The following is a 24,690-nucleotide window of genomic DNA, read 5'->3' as shown; positions in this document are numbered from 1 at the left end:
AATAGACATTAGTAAGAGGCGATTGGAGGATTGGTGGAAGAAAAGTAGGGAAACGACAAAAGACGGAGACGTACAAAAGCACAATTCGCAATAGCGGATCAGAAAGTTTGGACGCGGTAGTTCATAGTGTTCTTTTTTTTTTTTTCATTGGTTAACCTAGGTAGGATATTAGGCAGCATAGTAGCAAGAGCTTGGTGGCGCAGCCCACCGCCCCGTTCCAAAGGGGACGCTCATAACATCCATCCATCCATCCAGTTGACCTTCGGCAGCGAACGAAGCCGTCGGCGCACCGGGACTTGTCGCCGATGGCCTTCGAGGCCGCGCAGGAGCCGCCAGAGTAGAACGCCCTCCCCTGCGACGGGTGGCATTTTTGCTAGTAGGTACAGTGGGGTGTGGCGTTTCTGCGCAGGCGTGAGTAAGAGCGGGTGCGAGAGAGAAAATCTGGGGGTCTTTGCACCTTGAATTATGTTGCAACAGAACTGCTTGTTGGCCTAGTTGGTGCTTGCTAAAAGACGTGTTTTTTTTTTGCCGCAATTTAACGTACACAAAAGGAAGACACATAAAGACAGCCGCCCGTGTTGTCTTTGTGTGTCTTCCTTTTCTGTGTGTTAAATCGCGGTAAAAAACATGTCTTTTAGCACCTTGAATATGTGACTCTCCCTAGGCACTATGGAGGAGGTTTCTTGGCGCGTTTTGTATTGCGTTTGTCCCCTAGACATGCCGGCATTGCGGACTGCGGTCGAGTTTGTTTAAGCTCCGCCGCTGGCTGCCAGCGCGGTGAGGCAGTGGGCACGGACGCCCCATTTGGTGATCGTTGTGTCTCAACGGGCGAGGTTCTGACTGGTGTTGTATAAGTCGCGGGTCGCTTTTTTCGTCGCGACGATATATTTCGCATTTTTTACAAGCACTGCTCCAGGAGGGCGCATGTACTCGGCAAACGGAGGCCTCGGGAGAGCACCTGAGATTATTATATTAAAGCAGGCGGCGCAGGATCTCCGGGTCACCCAAGGGGGGAGATCAAAGCTGGAAGCAGGACGGCCCGTGGGTTGGGGCCTCGGCGAGCCCCAACCCACGGACCAGTCCGGGTTCTAGCTTTGGTGTCCTGGAGGCGCCGCCAATAATCCGAAATAATGACACGTTGTTTCAGTTAGTTAAAATTATGCAGATCCCACGCACTGTTGGCAGTCGATATAAGCGAAGCTTTCCGTGGTGGATGCTTTGATTGACGATAATTAGCGGTGATGTTGACGGCCAAAGCTTAATGTCTTCAACGTTTAGGCTAACACGAGAGTGGCGAGTTGATGTTGAACGTTAGCTTGCGTGCACCACTGCTGTTTGTGTGGATAGACCACACACAGGAAGAGGTGTTTGCTTGAAGCGTTGTTGTGCGCCATATTTTGTAACCTCTGAGAGGGTTGAGCGTTGTCATTGCTTCACATGGCACGTCGCATTGTGACAGAAGTATTAAACTTGAATTGGATTATGGGGCTGTACGTGCCAAAGCCATACTCGGATTATGAGGCGCGCCGTAGTGGCGGACTCCTGATTAATTCTGCGCCGTGATATTCTTTAACGTGTCCCAAAATCTAAGTGCCCGTGCGTTTTCTATTTCGCCCCCGTTGAGATGCGGCTGCCGCGATTGGGATCAAATGCACGACTTCTAGCAATGTCTTAGCTTCAGAGCTACCGCGTCGGGCACAGAAGTGTTGATTTGACGGTCGATCGCTTCCGTAGTGTCTCCTGGGCCCCGCGGCGCGCTTTAATTAATGTGGCTCTGCTTCTACATGCACTGCGTAAGTTGGCCGCTTGACATATTTGCATGTAGTTTATTTTTCAGAAATAGCGGCAACGTACTGTACCGTACCTTGAACTTAAAGGGACCCTGAAACGATTTGGCGATTTTCTACAAACGTACTGAGTAGGTCCTTCTGGTCATTAATTGACGCATCTAAGTGCTCCGCGTAAAATTATAAGGTTTTAAAAATCTACATCGCTGCCGATCGCAGCACACTGCTCGGCGGAATCTTCAGCCGCCCCTACCCGTATGACGTAAATCACCCACATGACGTCATGTGGGTGAGCTATCCGATTGGCTGCCCAGGGCACGTCATTTTTTAAAATCTTTTTTACAGAATACTGCAGGCCAACTTGTGACCCAGGCAGGAGGGAATTCGTTCATACAGTAATGCAATTAAATACGTTCAAAGAAAAGAAGTGCATATGAAATATGAAATACATTGAATCATTTGAGGTACATTGAAGGATGATATAAATACATAAAAAAACATATTCTACAAGCATGCAATGCAAGGATTGAATTGAACAGAGAAATATTTACAGTACCAGTTTACACAGATTTTTTTTTTTTCATGCTAACACGCATGAAAGTACTCACGCTGTCACACGTTTATTTGAAACGCAGTTTTTCAATGGCATGTAATATGTTATTGGACAGGAATACATTGGCCGGCAGAAAGTTCCAATCATTTATTGTTCTAGGAAAGAAGGAATATTTAAAGCAATTTGTACTCGCTAAAATAGGGGTTATCTTGTCGGGGTGATAATCTCTGGTAGCTCTAGCTGGTAGCGGCTGGAGACAGGGTGAATGCCCAAGTTGTAGTTCCCTTTCCGAAAGGCGGAAAAGCAATGTTAGGCGTGCTACCTTTCTTCGGGATTCTAGGGTGGCAATATTATTTTCATTAAGCAATTGAGAGGGGGAGTCATAACGTCCATAACAATTATATATGTAGCGGACGGCAAGCCTGTTTGTTTTCCAGTTTTTTAATATTTTTTTTCGTGAATGGGTCCCAGACGACGCAAGCATATTCTATTAGCGACCTAACGAGTGTGTTGAATGTCAATTGTTTCACGGATGGAGGAGAATGTTTCAGCTTGTGTCTCAGTAGGCAGAGTTTACGCCGAGCAGAGGCACAAACATTATCAATGTGTTGCGACCAGGTTAGACGATTGTTGATGGTTAAACCCCAAATATTTAAAGGAGTCTGTTTCAGAGACCGCGGATTGATTAATAGTGTATTGATATGCTAGAGGGTGTTTTTTGTTGGTAATGCGCATAAAAACCGTTTTTTCCTCATTAAGTTTCATTTCCCAGCTGTGGCACCAGTCAGAAATCGCAGTAAGACTTTTACTCAGGATCACTTGATCATTGGCATCTTTAATCTCTTTGTAAAGTAAGCAGTCGTCCGCGAACAATTTAATACTCACACTACCGTCTATGCATGCTGTTATGTCGTTAATGTATACTAGGAAAAGTAGCGGTCCGAGCACGCTTCCCTGCGGCACTCCCGAATTTACGAGGAGACATCCAGAGTAATGGCCCTCAACATCGAAGAATTGTCTGCGCATGCTCAAATATGCACAGATCACAATGCACAGCGTTTACAATGTTAGGTGGAAACCCATAGTTGCTTAGTTCTGTTATCAAACCAAAATGGGAGACCCTATCGAAGGCTTTGCTGAAATCGAGGAATATAACATCAACCTGGCCGGCTTTATCAAAAGCGTAGACGCTGGAGAGAAGCTGAGTAGTGGTAGACAGCCCCTTACGAAAGCCGTGTTGGCACGGGGACAGAATACCACGTTTTTCAAGAAATTCCGTCATGTAATTTGAGATAATAGGCTCTAAAAGCTTGCAAGATGTAACCGTCAGTGATATAGGGCGATAGCTTGATAATAATGCACGGTCGCCTTTCCTAAATACAGGCACAACACGAGCGACCCGCCAGTCTGATGGATGGACGCGCGGAAAATTACGAGAAAAAAAATGTGAAAGCCACTCGGCATAGCGACGAAGAAAAGCATTAGAAATGCCGTCGAGACCGCATGTCCTTTTTGTGTTTAGATTTAAGAGCATAGAAAATATACCCTCGTATGTTATAAAATCAGAATTTACGTTTTCCACATCTTCAGCAATGACCGGAGAGCACTGATTAGACTCGGAGAAGATAGAAAGGAAGTAATGATTAAATTTGGATGCCTGGTGTTGCTTATCTTGAATTATCTGACCATCAATCTTTAGGTGGTCAAGAGCTTGCCTCTTCTTATAGTTCAAATGTCGCGAAAATGTTTCAGGGTAAGTCTTAAAAAATTGGGTGAGCGTGTGGGAGCAATAAAACTGCCTACCTGCTCTAATTTTTTTAGTGAGTGTTTGTTTTAGCTCGTCGAATACTGGGCCAAATTTTTTTTTACTTCGGAATCTTTTTACTTTTCTAACGAGGTGGATTATATCTCGATTGATCCAAGGATTTTTTCGGTGCACCTTCTTCGTTTTACTAGGGATGAAGTTATCTATACCGAAGTGGCAAATAGATTTCAGCTTTAGCCGTAGGTAGTCAACATCATCGCCAGAGAAGTCTTCCAGTGCTAGTTCAAGGTAATCGATAACGGACTCGTCATTTGCTTTAGTATAATTTTTGACGGATTTGCATTCTTTAAGCGCGTTATTGTTTGAACTATCTGTTCGACATGTGAAGCACACAAGCCAGTGATCTGATATGCCTTCCTCAGCGGTTATTTCAACGTCTCGAAGAGATCTGCTGTGAAAAACCAGGTCAAGAATAGAGGAAGCAGATCCCTGCACCCGTGTTGGAACGTGAACTGCTTGGTCGAGATCGCAAGCTAACATTGTGTCGAAGATAATTTGGTCCGCTAGAGCGGGTGACGAAAGTTTCTTCCAATTTATGCTGGGAAGGTTAAAATCGCCAGCCATGGTCTTTCTGCGATGTTTAACAATATGTTCGCGAAGTTTGGTTTGGAAATCCGACGTGGCACACGGCGGACGGTACACTTCTACAAGGTTAAACACGAACCCGTACAAATTGATCTGTGGGAACAAACTGTGATGACTATCGATTTGTTCTAGTAACGATGCAGACGTGTTTTTGCTCACAATAACGGCCACACCCCCGCCACGGGAAGTTCGGTCCCTTCTGTATATATTGTAAGATCCAGGAACCAAGTCCTCGTCTTTAATTTCTTCATGGAGCCATGTTCCGGTTAATACTACTATATGAGGGTCCTGACAAAGGAGTATAGTTTCTAGTTCTGCAGTTTTGGTAATTATACTTCGTACGTTTACGTTTAAGAGGCGCAAATGCTGTGGCCGAGAAACACGTGGTTGTCAGTTGCTATCCGCGTTGACGCGTCTTGCAGGGAGCCTAACACGTGTGTTTTTGTACTCGTCCCACACAAACGTGTCGTTGTCAGTCCGTAGTTTGACAAGATAGACTTGCTTTCCATTTGCCCCTCTCGCACAGAAGCCTGCGCAGAGTGCGACGGGAATAATCATCCTCGATGAAGACACGTGTGCCTTTCAGTTTCTGAGCGTTTCTTAGAATGCACTGCTTTTCATTGTAATCCTGCAGGTACAAAATAGTCGGCCGATTTTTGTTATGACCAAGCCTATGAATTCTACCAACGGACGAACATTTCACCCCAAGCTTCTGTTCGAATATTTCATTTACAATTTTATTTTTTAGTTGATCTGCTGTCTCATCGGGCGCCTCAGGTACGCCGTAAACAACCAAGTTGGCACGACGGCTGCGGTCTTCGAGGCCGACCAACTTCTCGGCCTGCCGAGTGACAGAACCGCCAAGTGAATCAATAGCACTATTAATGTCGTTAATGTAGACTTTTTGACTTCTTGCAGAAGTTTGTCAAGTTCCACTACCCTGGCACTGACTGCAACTAAAGCAGCCTGTGATGCCGTCAACTGGGATTTCAGTTCTGCAGTAGCTTGAATTATTACATTCTGGCCTGCCGCGATGTCACTTAACTTGCTCTCGATATCAAGGCCAGGATTTGACTCACCATCTCCGCAAACAAGCAGCTCGCACACAAGAAAACATTTGTACATGATATGCATAAGAGCGCTTGTAATTGAGCGCTATAATTTTTCACCTTTATGGTGAACAAATGATGTTCGCAATAGTTGGAATGTTATTTAATTTGTTTCTATAAAAAGAAAGTAACAGACAATGCACAAGAACAATTTCTCACTACACTTAAGCACTTCCGGCACACAGTAAGCGTCGTCTACTTGTGTTACAACGTGCTCCATTTTGACGAGAGCTCCGCGGTCAGATTCGGTCTCAGTCTTTTTCGCGAGCACTATGATTCGACTTTGTTGCGTGGTGGGCTGCAAACGTAGTGACTGGCAATATGTCGAGCTGCGACATCGTGTCCCTCTGCAAGGCAGCAGACGAGCGGACTGGCTGTAGCGCATCGGACTACCGCTATCCGATCGGCGCCAGGATTTGCACGTTTGCGGCCGTCACTTTACACCGGAAGATTACTAACGATAGCGTTTCGCGAGTCCGGTATTAGAGAGTTTTAGCCCAGCGGGTTTACGGCCAGCGGAGCGGAGCGGGCGAGCGGAGACGCGACTGCGCATGCGCTCCACGCTGAGGCGGCCAGCGGTTTTACGGAGCAGCGTTTACGCCCGCTGGAAAGCACTCCCCAGCGGAGGGTATACGCAGCGCGCGAGCGTGCGTAAGCGCGCGCGGGCGTGTATGGGAAATGCAAGATGGCAGCCGCGAACATGAACGCCGGCAGTTCTGCATCGACGACGGCGACTGCGGCGCTGACCCGTACATTAGTACTCAGTATATTATTAACAAATAATGTACTGAGAACATGTAATATATCTTTATTCAACATTTCTTGCATAATAAAGCAAGCGTAATTCAAATTCATTTCTCAGTAACTCCTATTCGGACCACTAGGTGGGGCAGCAGAGCGCCCCGCTCTTTACCCCGCTCGAGTGGGTGAGTGATCCGCCGGGCTAAAACTATTTTTTTCGCGAGCCGCTCCGCTGGCGCAACGCTGGAGACCGTGAGCGGAGCGAAACGTAAACCCGCTGAGCTAAAAGTCTCTATTAGGGTAAACGCAACAGCAAGGGGACAGGGCCTGGCCGTTTGACTGTATGAGCAGAAACGCAAATGTGAATGGCCTGCATGGTGCAGCCACCTGGTGGCATAGAGCTCAACCACACACGGTAGCAGTAACAAAATGTATTCTTCTTTCCTGCTGGTGTGAATTTTTCGCAGTAGTGTGATCGTTAACACGTTGTTTTTGTAAATGTTTAATATGTTTTTACACTTGGCTAGAGCAATATTAGCTCTTTGTTTGGCTGGTTAAGCTCTGCGTCAACGGGTGGCTGGACCGTGGAGACCGATCAGGTGCAGCTCACGTACGTCTACGCTAAAGTTCCTTCATCAGCTTGAGTTTGTCTCCACCGTTCCGTCGAAATGCCCAGCTTGCCTGTGGTTACCGGAATACCTTCGGCGCTGCGACAGAATGCTCGCAGCGCACGCTCTGCTTCGATAGCTCTCGCTTGGGGTCGACGGCCAAGCAGCCGGCGGAGAGTTCGGGGAGGCTTCGCGCGCTCGCTCCTAGAGAACCGGAAGTCGACGACACGACGTGCCATCATGACGCAGAGCCAGTGAAGGCGGAGTTTAGCCCCGATCACTCGGCGAAAGAGTTGAGGAGAAAATGCATGGAATATGGAAGAGGGTAACCTGTAACTATCTGTAGCTCTCTTAAGACGTTTCACACAAATTGTGGTGCGAAGGATTAACTTTAGCTGTACCCTACCCGTCTACAAAATCTGTCCGAACCGTTTCAGGCGCCCTTTAAGCTTATCCTGTTTCCCCTTCCTTGCCTCCTCGCGTCACCTCGCCCCGCTCTCTTGTATGGGAACTGCCTCGTTCCCCTCCCTCTCCTCTTCTCTCTACAGTACTCCACCTGGCATTGTGCGCATTCGACGCGGTGGGGTGAAAACGAGTTTCGCCCTTCGCCTTTCCTCTCTTACTCGCGCCTGTACCAGGGTTACCAGATTGGGCTATTAATAGCCAAATTGCGCTACTTTTTGTCCGAGTTGGCGTCAGAATTTTCGTTTTGGCTATATGGCTATTTTTGGGATGCATCTTTTTCCTGTGCGAAAAAAAAGCTAAGATAGTTAAGCACGAATGAAAAGCACGCTGGAATCGAAATGCGGACGATAGCAGGTTAAAGAAATTGAGCACGTCTGCTACAAGATCAACATTTCCAAATTATATGTTAAAGAACACATATGCTTGTAGAAAGGTCAAGGATCGCGGCCTTCTGATAATTTTAATTAAGAAAGCTGGCCTCAGGAAATACGTCTCGATCCGCGAACTAACACTACCCGCGCGCGCCAGCGAACACAGACTGTTGCTGTCTCCACATGTGAGCTTTCGGCGTCCTACGTTTTAAGCATGAGATGCTTTTAGCTCCCGTTGACGGTGCCGCGCTGGTGATCTCGGCGCCAGAACAGAGGGAGAAAACCGAGCTGAGCCTAACCGAAATTTGCCGAATTTTCTGCCTGCCGCATGGCGCCTACGTGTCAATTCGCTCGGACTCTTAATTCCTCCCCAAATTGCCCCTGCTCCAACGCCAACGTAGAACATATCTTTTCCGTTGTGCCACAGCTACCACAGCCACCCGTTCCCTACACAACTCCAAACCCCCCTGCTGTCTTTGCTATCACTACCCGTGTCAAATGCCGCTGTCGAACGAATGTTTAACCAGGTCTCGCTCATTAAAACCAACCTTCGAAACATAATGTCGAACGAGACATTGGTAGCGCTCCTCCACGTGAAGTTCGGCGTGGCCATGAAAGGAGGCTGCTGCAAGGATTTTAAACAGGGCCAAGAATATTTTGTCTCGTTTCAGCTCTGACATATTGTAAGAACCAAGCAGTTCCACTTTGCAGTAAACTCGTGATGCTTAATCATAGCATGCTTTTTATGTATATATATCGTACTAGATTTTGTACCAACCGCCATCTATTGTGTTACTTTGTCTTCCAATTTGTTTTTTGTAGTTTTTTCGTTTAGTGCATTGTATGGTGTAAAGCGAAATTATCATGAACTGTAAGTAATAATACTAAACGCCTGAAATCATGCCGTTGCTTTAGCGTGTTTATTGCGCGGTGCTATTTTTGTGTTGTTCTTTTCGTGATTTTTTGGTGCTCTGGGAAATTTAAAACAGTACATTTGCAATGAAGACCGCATTCGCCTTATCATGAATTCGCCTGCATGCCGGCGTTTCTGCACTTATTGCGCTTGTGCAGCATCTGTTTTCCGTGCCGCATGGCCTCCGTGACGAGGCGCGCGGAGGTCATGCGTGGTCATGCGTGGAAAAACTAATATGTAGGTATTCTTGCCGAAAATTAATTCAATATGCTTAATGACTTCACAAAAAGGCAAATCTTTTTGGCTACTTTTGGGCTAACCAAGGGTTTCGCTTTTGGCTACGTTTGGGCTGAGGAGTTCTATAGAAATTTATACAGTACCAATCGCACCCACGAAGATAATGGAAGAGGGAATAGTCTAGAGGAATTTGACATCCCACAAATAACGCCGGAAGAAGTAATGAAAGCCTTGGGAGTTATGCAAAGTGGGAACGCAGCTGGGGAGGATCAGGTAACAGCAGATTTGTTGAGGGATGGTGGGCAGATTGTTCTTGAAAAACTGGCCACCCTGTGTACGCAATGCCTCGTGACCTCGAGCGTACCGGAATCTTGGAAGTACGCCAACATAATCTTAATCCATAAGAATGGGGACGCCAAAGACTTGAAAAATTATAGACCGATCAACTTACTGTCTGTTGTCTACAAAGTATTTACTAAGGTAATTGCAAATAGAATCAGGAACACCTTACACTTCTGTCAACCAAAGAACAAGCAGGATTCCGTAAAGGCTACTCAACAATAGACCATGTTCACAATACCAATCAGGTGATCGACAATGTGCGGAATGTAGCCAACCCTTATATATAGCTTTCATTGATTACGAGAAAGCGTTTGATTCAGTCGAAACCTCAGCAGTCATGCCGGCATTACAGAATCAGGGTGTAGACGAGCCGTATGTAAAAATACTGAAAGATATCTATAGCGGCTCCACATCCACCGTCGTCCTCCATAAAGAAAGCAACAAAATCCCAAAAAGGAAGGGCGTCAGACAAGGAGATGCGATCTCTCCAATGCTATTCACAGCGTGTTTACAGGAGGTATTCAGAGACCTGGAGTGGGAAGAATCGGGGATAAGAGTTAATGGAGAATGCCTTAGTAACTTGCGATTCGCTGATGATATTGCCTTGCTTAGTAACTCAGGGGACCAATTGCAATGCATGCTCACTGACCTGGAGAGGCAAAGCAGAAGGGTGGGTCTGAAAATTAATCTGCAGAAAACTAAAGTAATGTTTAACAGTCTCGGAAGAGAATATCAGTTTACGATAGGTAGCGAGGCACTGCAAGTGGTAAGGGAATACATCTACTTAGGGCAGGTAGTGACCGCGGATCCGGATCATGAGACTGAAATAATCAAAAGCATAAGAATGGGCTGGGGTGCGTTTGGCAGGCATTCTCAGATCATGAACAGCAGGTTGCCATTATCCCTCAAGAGAAAAGTGTATAACAGCTGTGTCTTACCAGTACTCACCTACGGGGCAGAAACCTGGAGGCTTACGAAAAGGGTTCTACTTAAATTGAGGAAAACGCAACGAGCTATGGAAAGAATAATGATGGGTGTAACGTTAAGGGATAAGAAGAAAGCAGATTGGGTGAGGGAACAAACGCGAGTTAATGACACCTTAGTTGAAATAAAAAAAAAAAAAAGAAATGGGCATGGGCAGGGCATGTAATGAGGAGGGAAGATAACCGGTGGTCATTAACGGTTAACCCATGTGAACCCCATTCTTTCTAGCTTTCTGGTAGGTGGCCTCATCGGGACACGTCGGGTGAACCCACATACAGGAATACGGACCGGTACCACTCCCTGGAGTGGAGGGGTTGAACGTAGGTCACGTCATGTCAACCCACACATAGGAATACGGAGATATATTGCTCCCTGGCGTAGAGGGGTTGAACGTAGGTCACGTCATATGAACCCACACAGAGGAATATGGAGAGAAACCATTCCCTGGCATAGAGGGGTTGAACGTAGGCCACGTCATGTCAACCCACACAGAGGAATACGGAGAGATACCACTCCCTGGCGTAGAGGGCTTGTAGGTAGGTAACGTCATATCAACCCACACAGAGGAATGCGGAGAGAAGCCACTCCCTGGCGCAGAGGGGTTGAACATAGGGCAGAGGAGAGTATGATTCGCACATTCCGCGCATAATCTCGTCGCACACCTGTTCTTTTCATGTTGAACGTTATGATTAGGCACTTCGTGTCTCAGGCGTTTGGCACACGTTCCGCTCATTACGGTACAAAGTGAACCGTAACAATGTCCAGAGCATTTTGGTCCAGAGGGAGTGCATCCTGGCTGCATACACGTGGTTGCATTACGTTGTGTCGATACATTGCCTCAAGGCGGTAACGTTTACGTTCGTCTTGAGATAGGTTCGACCAGATCTTTTTCTCCCACAATGCTGGACTGTACCGACGATCAGAACGTGCTCATTCTAGAAACTCGTATTTGGGACTCATGCTTCATTTTACAAAAGATTTTGCTGCTTGTCATTTGGCGGCCGGTAACTGTACGTGTTGATTTTTCTCGGTCTTGTATTTCCTATGTGTAGATATTTTGTTCTGCTTTCTATTCATTTTGTTGTTCTTGTCGTCGGCCCGGATTTTCTCGCATGTGTATTTTTTGTATATTTCATCATTGGTGTATTGATTGTATGTATCTGTTCCAACCATTGTGTGCTGTCTGTAGCGCCGTGCTGTCCTTTAAGGTGTGTCAGTTGATATGTAAGAGATATTTGGCTACCCGAAAGCCGATTCATTCCCTCCAGTCACACTCGCACCGCGACTCGCTGCGCACGCAGGCGTGAGACAGCGAGCGACGAAGGGCGACGCTGAGTGGGCGTTGAGCGTGAACGTTGAGCGGCTGGTGTGGCTGAGTGTCTTCTCCCGGTTGCAGGTCGAGCGCCTTCGGTCGGCCAACGCCGAGCTCGAGGACCGTTGCCACGCCACCGAGCTGCAGCTGTGCGCCGAGCGGCGCTCCAGGGCGGAGGAAGGGCGCCGGCGCAGCTGCGGTGACTACGACCACGTGAGTGCTGCGGTGTCTGACTGGTGGCGCCGCCGCGTGGAGTTTTTCTAATCTTTATTTTTGCGCGATATGGTCACTCCATCGTCGGCGTCGCCGTGAGGTTCCGCATAAAGTGCAAGTGCGATGACATCGCGCACCGTATGCTATACACCAGAACACAGAAAGAAATTGAGTGGCGCCATATTTCAAAGCGTGGTGGCGCCACCTGCTGCTCCGACGGCTCCGAGCTCCCAAGCGAGGCCACCGCAGGTAGACGCAGTGCTTGCGCCTTGACATTTCTTTGAAGTTCTCACGAAGGACGGGATGGTGAATTTTAGCTAACGAATTTAGTTAGTGAACTTCAGCATCTCGGCAAGATTGTGCTGCAAATCGGAATGGCTGTGGCAAGCCCAACGTCCGCAGACGGAGCGGATCGTTCGGGTAAGTCCGCGTTACCTTTTGCATGCGCAAACATTGGGTCTGCGGCTATTCCACTTTGATTTGCACGTCTCACAATACGTCATGAACTAGTAAAAGCCTTGCAGTACGCGATATACTTTACCTCCGCGTTGTAGTGCCTGGAAGAATCTCGCGGATCGCACCTTGAAAACAGGCGGCATGCCGTAGGTTCGAGTAAGCGTAGCGCGGATGCCCAGATTTGTCCGTGTTTTTTTTTTGTGTCTCTGGACGGTGGAAGAATGAATTAACATTAGTTCAACCGTGCCATATCTACTGTGCAATGTATGCATACTTTTTTAACAAACATCCAGTGGCGTAAGCTAGGTCGTCTGGCACTCGGGGCCGATAGCTCTTCTGTCACCCCCCCCCCCCCCCCGGGTGTAGTCGAGTAAGGCGAGGATATCGACAATATTCGGGTGTTTTCAGACGTATATGACACCTCCCCCCTACTGGCCCCGTGCACCCCCCCCCCCCCCTTTGCTACGCCAATGCAAACATCGCCGCTCTTACCCTCTGGCCAGTAGTTACGATAAGCAAAACAAACCAGCTTTCACACGTAAAGATTTCGTATAGTTGTTGAAAGGTACTGAGAAATTTCGTGGCCACTATCGTCAGTGCACGGAATTCAGTCTGTTACGCATGAGTGCGATTGTCAAGAGCGTCAGAACATTGTAGCGGTGCGAACACTTTCGCGGCATTTACTTGTGAATCAGGCGCGGAATTCTATGGTGAGAGCCGCTGTACGAAGCCCACCGCAGGCCTTTGTGTGATCCAGGCCCGTAGACAGACACATACACATAGAGAGACACGCATAGATACACACATAGAGAGACAAAAGGACATGCACGGCTGAATACGCCACAGCGGCACAGCTCTCGACGTACATCGTGTTCGTCGCAAACGGTGCTCTGCAATCTGCTTCGTTTTCGCTGGTTATTTGCACATCCATATATGACGCAGTGACGCCCCGAGGATGTTCTGTACTTGGATGTTGCGCGCACAGACATATTTACACATTGAACAACACACACGCGCTACATGCGCGCGAACGCGTCTTGGCAGCTCAGGGAACATGGCGGCCGGTCGCAGGGTTCCGGAGTATGCGCTCAGCCCATCCAGTTCGAGACTATCGTGTTCTAGTCTATATACCGTTTTCCCATGGGCGCCACCATATTGCTATGCAGTGGCGCCATCTATGGGCAGTCGGCATGCTGGCTTGGGCAAGCGCTCCGTTTTGTATGGCAGGTATACGCTCGGCGGTAGTTTCTGGCGTTCGTTTTCGCGCTCGTGCGGTCTATTTAGTATGACGTGGCGTCTTCTACGTGGAAAAAGGTTCTGTGAGACGTACCGAAGTGGTTTAAGTTCGTATGGCCGGACTTTCTGCTGGCGTTGAGGCGGACGGAGCACACAGCGCTATGTGTGGCCGCATGTTTGAGTCTAAAATCAGCCTCGGAGATCAATTGCGCATTTCTGAAAGTTTCATTCACTAATGTGACCTTATTGCAGTATTATCCTCTAGTTCTAAGCTGCAGTTTAGGAGCAATGAAACATACGCAACGATCGTAACAGCGTGGGTACCGTTCTGCTACGATAGCCTTTAGCTCAGCTGTTATACTTTGCCAAGCGTTAAAACTGTTAGCTGCAGATTACATTTACATTGCGTGACTATTTGGTTCTGTGAATGAGATTTCCACCCACGAATAAAATAGTTTTGGTTAGTAATAACAGCATACCTTACAATGTGAACTATAGTTGTCCAGCAAAGCGACCGTTTACGAACTGTGCGAGCAACCTAAGCAGTGGTAGGTGCTGGATTACAGATATCTTTGTTCTACATAGCGCATGGTTCAAGCAGGCGGCATCAACGTTTATACATCTATAGACGTTGTGCGGCGTGACTATGCGACGTCGTACTGTGCCGTTAGCCCGTTTTCCTTCTTTTTCGAGAGAGGATGATAACCGAATTTTTTTTTTTCGATTGTGTTCGTTCCGTTTTCTACGACGCACTCACACGTATTACGGAAATTTTGTCCTTGAAAATAGCCATCACTTAATTTTATGCGATCCATCTGAGATATTATGGCTTTTCAGGGCAGAAAGGCGATGCCGAAGCACATAGCTTATATATGTATCATGCCGGTTCACCAAGCACAGTGATCGCTGTGTTGAGCAGTGCCATCGGCCTCATGCAGGAGGCTGGCGCAGAAATATAGTGATTTCAAGCCTACTAGACTTGAAATGCGTCAGAAGGATGCCGGTGTGTCACAAATATTTGATAGCGCCTGCCGCTTAAATGTTTCGTGGTTGCCTTAGGTTGGCCGTACACGAGCATGCGCTCCTATGTTTTAGTCCCTACGCCAAGCGATCAGATAGTAAGCAGAATTACCACTTCATGCTGGTAATACAGATATGCCGGTTCTCTTCGTTGAATTAAAACCGGTATAGGCAAAAACGTTCGCAACACGTATCCACACACCGTATAGCTGACAATGCGCGCCACATGTTGCGCCCCCAAGAGATATTTCCGCGTACTGTAGTCACCGCTGCACCGAAGGGCTTCCCTGACGACCTTATAACAACGCTCATTGCTTAAATTTCACAAAGTACGATCTAAAATATATCGGAATCGTTCCGCAGCACGCGACAGCAATGCTTTCAAGCAGCGCCGCGCCGGATCGCACAAACCAGAGAGGAGGAAAGGCGTATTATTCGAGCCGTGTGGTTGTTGCCAGAGGTTGGCGTGCTTCCACTCCGGCCATGGTTGTGTGCGCGCTTGGTCGTGCTGTGCGGTGGGTGCAAAGAATCCGAGATGGCTGGTTGCTTCGCGTGCGCTTTGCTCTCGCGCGCATTGTTGGAGCAAGAGGCAGTGCGAAGGTCAATTCGCTCGCTGCTGCTGCTGCCGTTCTTCATCACGTCGGCGTTCTGATAGTGAGTATCCGCGATCATCGAGTGACATGCATCCGGGGCCGTTATCTTGTACACGTTCGAAAAGCCAACGTTCGATTTCGCCTCGCGCGATTGGATTAGATTGGCCTAAGCCGCGATATCGGCGCAGCCTGGACAATCGCGGGAGGCGAAATCGAACGTCGGCTTTTCGAACGTGTACAAGATAGCGGCCCTGGTTTGCATTGCGTGTGACACTGTGCTTGTTCATTTAGTTACCGTAAGATCCCGAGTGATAGCCCACCTAAAAATCGAGTGAAAATATGAGGTGGGATAACTTTCGGTGTGCAGTAAAAAAAAAAAAAAAAATGTATAGCAGCCAAAGAATGAACACGTGTTTATTAGCACTGAATTCATTCGTCGTGAAAACCGTCGAACGAACAGTCATCGTCACTTTCAAACAAAAGGTCGACGACCTGCTCACGCATGGTGTCCGATGTGGTTGGCAGGGCAGCGGAAGGGGGCGCCGCCGAAGCAAGCCGCTCACAAAGCTCTCCCGTATTCTGATCGATATAGCATAAGAAATCGTAGAGCCGATAACATGCGAGCGCTCGAGCGCAGAAGTGACACTATCGGGCCAAGTATGCTGCTAGGCCTAAACTTATACGCCTTCAAGCACAGTACCCGCAAAACACGGAACGGAGACAAGAAAAATAAAGAGCGAGAATACTGCAAAAAACAAGAATCGCAATAGTGAGCGAGCTAAACATTTTCTCATTTTGCAAATTACAAAAATAAGGTGTTTGTATGAATGGAAGAGCAATTTAAAACATCGCACCTGGAACGCTGAGGGCAAACCCCTTCGGTGTGATCCGAACGGTCGGCCCTTTGAGGATCATGAATGCCGGGAATGGTATTGTCAGCAGTGGGTTATCTATCGGTGTTTTTGAAAAAAAAAATTGAAAATTGGCCCAGTTATTTAGATTGGTTTGTCTTCGGGATCCATCCACGAAAACAGCTATAAATCCAGGTACCCGATACGAAAAAGTGGTTTTAATTCGCTAAGAAAAACATTGAAATGGGAATGCCCCTTCGAGTGCGTCCCTCTGCCAACGCGTACTTCGTGGCCTACGCCTTCGAACGCAGTCGCCGTACTTCAGACGCTGTTAGATATGGAGCTGTTTCCTGAGCCTACTTCAAATTCCCCAGACCACTTCGAATCGCGCCACTTCTAAGTAACGGATGCAGAAACACGGATGACACATTCCAGAGGATCGCTCGAGCCAACAAGTTCACGTGCCAACAAGTTCGTACGCCGCGGTAGCTATTCAATGCTTGAGTTTTCCAGAAAACGAAGGGATCGCCCGGCATTGTTGCAAGGAAAGTGGGTCCCGAAACAAGACGGCTGTGATGTACCGGGAAGGCCTGGCAGCGTCGCACCGGTCACCTTTGAAGAGGGCATTTGCCACCTCAGCGGGGCCGTACCACCGGGAGCAGGTGAGCCTCGGACAATGGAGCCCAATCGTGCCCCTTCTCCGCCTTTGAAGAGAGCATTGCACCACAGCAAGGCAAGACTGCGGGGAGCCGCCGGGTGTGACATCACCGCACGGGTGCCTACCATTGGCCGAAGGTGGCGTCATCGGAGCGGACTGTCCCATTGGCCGAACTTGACGCGACTTCCAGTCCTCGAAGGGTTTACAAGAAGATTCCAGAGAGCCCAGAGCATTCCCTGATTCACCTCTCTCGAACTTCTTGCCGCGGGCCGCAGCGTCCGAGTTGCTGCCGGCCCGTAATGACTGTACGACTGTTACTTGACTCTCACCTCTCTGTATATAATGTAAAATAAATGCTCCCAAGTTTTGTTTTTCATTCCGAAGTCCGTCCTCCAACCCCTACAACGCCGGAAGGCAACGTGGTGCCATGTCGTGGCGCCGCTGCAGGGATATGCGGACGAAGACAATTCCTTTTCGCGACAGGCAGTGTCATTATGTTGACACCATAAATTGCGAATTTGAGCAAGAAGAAAGACAACAGTTAGCAGGAAGTATTTTTTACAATTTTTGGGGAGAAAACGCACTTGAATGTATTCAGGCCGTGTGCCCATTTCGTACACATTTAACTGTGCCGAAACGGTTCAGAAACAGACGGCGCGTGGAGTTATGTGCCCTCCGTTGTAGCAGACTGTGCCAGACATTCTGCGGCATTTGGTGCAGCCCGGTGCTTCCAGCTGGCGTTATCAGCGTGTGACATATATTCTCGACTGGGAAGTAACGAAAAATCAAGCGATGGCGATCACTGTTGTGGGAACGCGTGAAAGGGCGTAAACTATTTCCAGAACCCTATCGCAAGAACCAGCGTCTTCCTTCCGGTGTGAAACCAGCGCGTTATTTGACAGCGGGGGCGCTCGCTGGCAGTCACTGGGACACCAGATGCGTGGGCGCTGGCTCCACTGCCGTGACGCTGCAGGGCGCACTGCGTGTTCCAGTAGGATAGGCGCTGCTGAATGCTTTATACAATTTCATCGCTTGATACTACTCTCTTGTCCTAAATAACGCTATGTCTTGGGGTCGTGTCGCAGCTTGGAATAAAGGCGCGTGAGCTGCCCTGTTTAGGCATGCATATATTTGACAATGACAATTTGCATTTTCCCTTTTGACTGGGCGGATAGCTGCATTTTTGAACGAAACACAGAGGGCGACTCGCTTTGTAGCAGTTCGTGCGTAACCGATCACTGCGAGCTGTCGTCGTTATCACAGTGTTGCGGAGCCGACACGAGACCGAGTAGTCGTTCAGACGCGTTCGAACGGACCCCGAGTTCGAAGCCTACCGCTGACTGGTATTGTCGAACCGACAAGAAAGCTCAGGCGATTCGTGCTCTTTCCCTAGTATACTAAAAAATAATACATAAAAGCTTCTGAGGCTCAAATACACACATTTTAGCATTCGCCAGCTACCCGCGCCGAGATCTTCCATCGAAGCGTATCCGCCGAGTCCGCCTGCACGCTATCGGCCCGTCTGGGCTCAGGAATCAACAAGTCTAACACGGATAAATCACTCCATGTTTCAGCTTTCGCATCGGTGTTCTTAAACAATTTTTTTCGTTTCTACAGTGTCAGCACGAGAAGTGATGAGCGCCGATGTGACGCCTTATAAACGTACGTATATGTGCCGTTGCCGAAGGCTGCCATTGCTAGCCTACGCTTCTCTGACGAATATATTGCCATAGCAGCAGTCTCCCAGTGGTGCAAAGACTGGCAGATGGATATCAATCTAAAAAAATCGTTCTGTTATCTATAACCAGAAAAAAAACACACATCAGCCTTCCAGTACACCCTTAACAACATTCCTCTTGCATCTGTTCATGAGCATAAGTACCTTGGTGTGACACTAACATCTGACTTCAGGTGGGATTCTCACGTTAACAATATCACATCAACCGCAATAAGACAGCTATTCTTCATTAACAGACGCCTTAAACTAGCACCATCTGAAACGAAGTTACTCGCATATAAAACACTTATAAGACCGGTTCTAGAGTACGCCAACACCGTTTGGTTCCCGTTTACTAACAAGCTGATTAAAAAGCTTGAAGGGGTACAGCGAAAAGCGCTGAGATACATATATAATAAACATTCCATCATAGACTCACCAACAGCATTGCTGAAACGGGCAGAACTGGATAACAGAGGCAAGCTTGCTAGACTAAAAATCATGTATCAGTTAATACACAATCAACTCAAACTGCCTTTTATGAAATACATATCAACGTCCTCGAATAAACTAACTCGTCATAAACTCATACACAAATAAAGCGAATTTTCATTGCGCGCTGATATTTTCAAATACTCGTTTTTTTCCAAGGGCGACACGCGAATGGAATAATCTTAACACAGGTATCATTGACAGCTCATCCTTAGATATGTTTGGTACCCTGATTGCGGATCAACTATGCGTATTGCAGCAATAATTCTTCTCATTATTTAGGTAGTTCTTTGTTGCCTTGTTATTTTAACGGTGTTGTGCTTGAATAAAATTACAGCAATGATTCAATATATTTCCTTTCTTGTTGGCATTATTGTAACCTTGATTGTTGCGTGACTGTTATTACCTCAATACTGACCCTGCAACTAATTTCTGGAACTGTAAAATTGTTGTCATATCCTCTTCGTTCTTGTTATTCTCTTGCATAATCACGTAATCAAATTGTTATATGCCCAAATTCTTTATTGTATAAGATTTAGTATGTAACACCTTATACTATGTTCCTATGTATCCCATACAGCCTTCCTGTTACAATCCCTGATGTGATTCACAGTATCAATAAATGAAATGAAAATATGCAGACGTGTTGATTTAAATGCTTCTACTACTCGGGACAAGAAGGTGCGGCCGCGATCAGTGAGGAGCTGGTGCGCCGTGATGGAGGATGACGTCATGTAAAAGGAAATCTGCCACCTCAGTTGCACAGCTTGTGCGCAAAGCTCGCGTGGTCGCGTACCGGGTCGCGTAATCAGTTGCGACAACGACCCACTCATTGCCAGATTTCGACATCGGAAAACGGCCGAGAAGATCGACGCGAAAGAGTGGTTCTGAGGGCCCATCGATGGGGCGTCCAGCGGTGCGCAGAGCTGTACAGGCCTGGCCAGTGGAAGCGGCGCTGTATACGCGAATTACGCGAAGGTGGCCTGTAATAGGGGCGCCATGCCACTGCTCAAGAACTGATGTCCGGAGATGGCGTAGCACAACGAGCAAAAATTCTGGCCCTTCGGGGCGCGACGGTATGTCGTCGCGGAGCACAAGCATACGCAGCGTGGGCTCCGAATGTCCAGAATTGAGACGATCGATAAGAACACGTAGGCAGTCATCACGCTGTTGTTCAGTGCGGATGTCGTGCAGATCGGAAATGGGCGCAAGAGTCTGTGTCATGGGCATCATATTCAGGGCGGTCGACATGATGACGGGAGAGGTTGTCGGCGTCCTTTTGCACGAGGGTTGCAATGTGGGCTTGTTGGTAATGCATCTTCAAGGGGAGTATGGTAGCGCGATTGTCTTCTCTTGTCCCGTCTTTGAATCGCGCTACCATACTCCCCTTGAAGGTCCTTTTGCAAACGGTCTGACTTGTATAAAACAGCAAATGAATGTTTTGGGCCGTAGCGCCCATCTACCCAGTCGTCCAGTGGGGTCTTTAAGTGAGGAGAGCCAGCACAAGGCGTGGTGATCGGTAACCACGGAAAATGTGTGGCCGTACAAGTAGGGGCGGAACTTGACTACAGCCCAAACTAACGCCAGGTACTCTCGATCGCTAATTGAAGAATTCCTCTCGGCGGGTGACAGGAGGCGGCTGGCGTATGCAATTACGCGCTCTGCGTTACGCTGCCGTTGAACAAGTACAGCCCCTACTCCAGGGCCACTGGCGGCCGTGTCCAGTTCAGTGGCGCAGTTGGATCATAATGAGGCAGCAATTGAGGTGCCGTGAGCAAGCGTACGAGGGCGGAGAAGGCTTTGGTTTGAACAAGGCGCAATGTCTTAAGTAAGCCTGTGGGTACGCGAGCAGTTTCGGCGGAATTCTTTATAAAATGACGGAAATATGAGCATAACCCAACAAAGCTTCTTACGTCTGCGGCGGAAGACGGAACAGGAAAGTTCTGGACAGCGCGAATCTTGTCAGGGTCGGGATGAACGCCAGCGGCACTGAGGAGATGGCCAAGAACGGTAATTTGACGACGTCCAAAATGGCAGTTAGGTGAGTTCAGTTGCAGGCCGGCGCGTCGGAAAACAGCAAGAATAGCCTATAGTCGCGTTAGGTGACTCGTGAAAGTTGGTGAAAAGGCTACGACGTCGTCTAGATAACACAGACATGTGGACTATTTACAGCCGCGAAGTAAGGAGTCCATCATTCTTTCGAAGCTTGCCTGGCACTACAAAGGACGAACGGCATAACCTTAATTTGGTAGAGGCCGTCAGGTGTTACGAAGGCAGTTTTCTCACGGTTCATGTCATCTACCAAGATTTGCCAATAGCCCTGATCGGAGGTCTATCGATGAAAAGTACTTGGCTTCGTACAAGCAGTCCAATGCGTCATCAGTACGCGGAAAGGGGTAGACACCCTTGCGTGTGGGTTTGTTGAGGTGCCTGCAATCCACACAAAAGCGCCAGCCGCCGTCCTTCTTGAGAAGGACAACAGGGGACGCCCAGGGACTGCAAGATGGCTCGATAACGCCTTTTGTCAACATCTTATTGACTTTTTTTCAATTCAATTCAGTTTATTTGGACATACATAGGTGGTACAGGATGTCCACGAGGCGCGGCAAAAGGAGGCAACAATGCCTCCTGACACGGCCTTCACCTCGGGATCACACATTATGACAGCAGGTCGGCATGACAAAATACTGCACTACATTGTGAGATCAATGAAATCAGTGGAAATTCAGAAATACAATGCTGCGTCACATATGACAAATTATCCTATTTGATATTATACATTGATTACATCATTCTAATTCACGGAAACAATGATGTAGATAAGCATTCAGATTGTACTTGCTCAAGATAAAAGAAAGGTACAATTCTAAGCAAAGGAGGCAGGAGAAGAAAGCATCATTTTCATTTTTTTCTTAAATTGAGAAAGGGTGTTGCAATCATTTATACAGTTGATCATTAGAGGATAAGTGTTACAGAGTGTAACTATTTGATTGTCTATGATCTGAGTACCTTAATTTGTGCGTGACTTCGACCAAACCATAGGTACAGTGCGCAAGTTATGGGTAAGGTTCCTGTTTAAGTACTTTGTGCAGAAGGATGTAAAATAATGCTTAATGTTATGAAAAATAAGCACAGCCAATGAGAAACTGTAAAGTTGATAGTATGGCAGTACCTTAACTGCGTCGTACAGGGATTCTTTGGTAATAGGTGCGGAACGGAATACCGCCTTCAACGCCCTGAACTGAAGCGAAAAAAGGCGGTCTGAATCCGATTTGTTACATGTTCCCCAAACTAGCTGACAGTACATAAAGTAGGAGTGAACTATGGAAAAATAAATCTGCTTTCTCAAACGCAGAGGTAAAAGATATTTTACGCGTTGCAACAAACCGATAGACCTAGATGCTTTCAAACGAACCTGATCCACGTGATCTGTCCATGTTAAGTCATATTTGAAACAGACGTCCAGGAAGCGGCAAGAATTTGTTGACAATAGATTGGTATTATATATCTGTAGTTGAACGTGATGATTCAAGGGCTTGTTTATGGGGCGGAAAATAATATATTGTGTTTTCTTTATATTTAAGTCAAGTTCGTTCTTATTTAACCAGATCTGTAGCTGTCTCAGCCACTGATTAGCATGTTCTTCAAGTGAGGCTAGATTTGGACCAGAAAAGAAGACATTAGTGTCATCCGCGTAAAGGATAATATCAGGTGTCAGGGGGATGTTAACGAGGTCATTGATGTATAAAATAAATAACAAAGGCCCAAGAATAGATCCTTGCGGCACACCGTACTTAATTATTCCTATGTCTGACAGAAATTGATTCATGCTAGTGCATTGTTTTCTTCCTTTGAGATAACTGTCTATCAGCTCATGTGCTACTCCTCTGATACCATACTTTCCCAGTTTTTCCATCAGAATTTCATGTTTAATCTCAGAGGCATGTCTCAGAGCGGTGGGACGTGGTCAGCAACTTGTCGTTGTATCCCTTGTCGTTCAGCATGTGAAACACTGTATGGCCGGTGGTGTATCGATTGGCGTCTCCGGTGTAAATACGATAGGTGACCACCGATGTCTGGGCTAAAGGGCGGCCGTCAAGGTAAAAGATGTCGCGATAAGTTTACGAGAGACGGCGGTCAGCAGCTTTTTTGTGCCTGAAGAAGATCAGGTGCAATCATCTTGTTAAGTTCGTTTGTGAGAGTCGGTGAATCGGAGGCTCCTGTAGAGGGCGACGGAATTTCGGCATCAAGAGTAGATACCTCGCAAGCGTTCACAGGGCGAGATGTCGCCCAGTGACATGCCTCTGAGAACAATTTGAGTCGAGCAGTTAAAATGAAGGGCAGATAGGGAAGTCTGATTGCTTGTAACAGTGAACACAGTATGGGGAACGGCCAATTTTTTTTCAAGCAGTATGTCAGCGGTGGGACGTGGTACATAGACGCCGTCAGGAACAGATAGGAACGACAGTAGAGTGACATACGTAGTGTCTTGGGGCGCTGTTGTCTTCGGTAGAGCATAACAGTGGTTGTGTGACCGGTGGACTATAGCAGCCGTGGCGCTGTTCAAGCTGAATGACACTAGACGCGCAGTCAAAAGGGGCTGAATGGGACGATAAAAAGTCTAAGCCGAGTACAACGTCGTAAGGGCATTGTTCTTGAACGGCAAACCAAACAGTCGTTAGACGCCCCGCGATGCCAGTGCGAGAGTGGTGCACGTATACCAAGCACGCTAGGCGTTCCTCCGTGGGCGACGCGGAGGGTGCGTAATGCAGCGGGTGTGAGAAATTTGTTCAGGCGTCGGCGCAATTGGGCACTCATCCTGGATACGTGCGCACCAGCGTCAATGAGCGCTCGGTCACTGACGCCACGGACTAAAACGTCCATCAAGTTCTGTTTGATAGGCACAGTGATGAGACGGTTTTGCGGTCGAGTCGTCAATGCAGCGTCACCTCCGGGAGCTGCATCGCTTAGTTTTCCGGAGACGGGTGTCGGGGCTGCATCGGGGACGGTGGTCGACGAGCTGGTGGCGAACGGGACTGGTGACGTCGGAATGACGACGAGGGACTGATTCAAGAAGCGCGAGCGTCATTGTTTGGCTGCTGCGGTGCCAATGGAGGCTGGTAACGACGCTCGCGTTGTCCGGGACCATAACAAGTGGTGAATGGCGGTCGCAGAGGGGAGTAGACAGTATGGTTGTTACGATGGCGAGCAACGTCACCGATATGCCGGAAGGCAAAGCGCATTGGCCGATCGTCTGCGGTTCGCCACTCGGATGGATTTCGGTAGCGTGCGGGATACCGCGGACCAGTCGATGGACCTGGAGCACGAGACAGCTGTGAAACGGCAACGGCACATACAGAGTGAACTCCAAGATAAGCGAGTTCTTCGCGGACTGTTGCCTGCACAAATCGTGCTGTAGGCAAGGGGTTCGGCTGACCGGGGCGGGAAAAAAAGAAAGGGGTGCAGGTGCCACGGCTTCAAGTTCTCGCCGCACTATGCGCGCCAGGTCATCTGATGATGGTGATCGCTGCACTCCTGTCGTCACAAGAGGAGGTCGCAGCTGTGTTCGGCCGACGTGCGAACGGCGTTGCAGTGCGGCGGCTCTTGGCCTGGTCAAAGCAT

The 24,690-nt window shown here is 48.0% G+C and overlaps 1 protein-coding gene across 2 annotated transcripts in view; it reads left to right on the top strand.

The window, feature by feature from the left end:
- Positions 1-24,690, top strand: part of LOC126532977 (uncharacterized) — a 259,755-nt gene that overhangs the window by 129,014 nt on the left and 106,051 nt on the right. For both annotated transcript variants that reach the window (XM_072289414.1, XM_072289415.1), the window contains exon 3: positions 11,917-12,045. In XM_072289414.1, the coding sequence (XP_072145515.1) occupies positions 11,917-12,045 (129 nt within the window). The remainder of the gene's footprint in view (positions 1-11,916; positions 12,046-24,690) is intronic.

The sequence above is a fragment of the Dermacentor andersoni genome, chromosome 7 (assembly GCF_023375885.2).
Source record: "Dermacentor andersoni chromosome 7, qqDerAnde1_hic_scaffold, whole genome shotgun sequence".
In the NCBI taxonomy this organism is placed as follows: Eukaryota; Metazoa; Arthropoda; class Arachnida; order Ixodida; family Ixodidae; genus Dermacentor; species Dermacentor andersoni.
The sequence above is the reverse complement of the archived record's forward strand: the minus strand, read 5'-3'. Positions and strand labels throughout refer to the sequence as shown.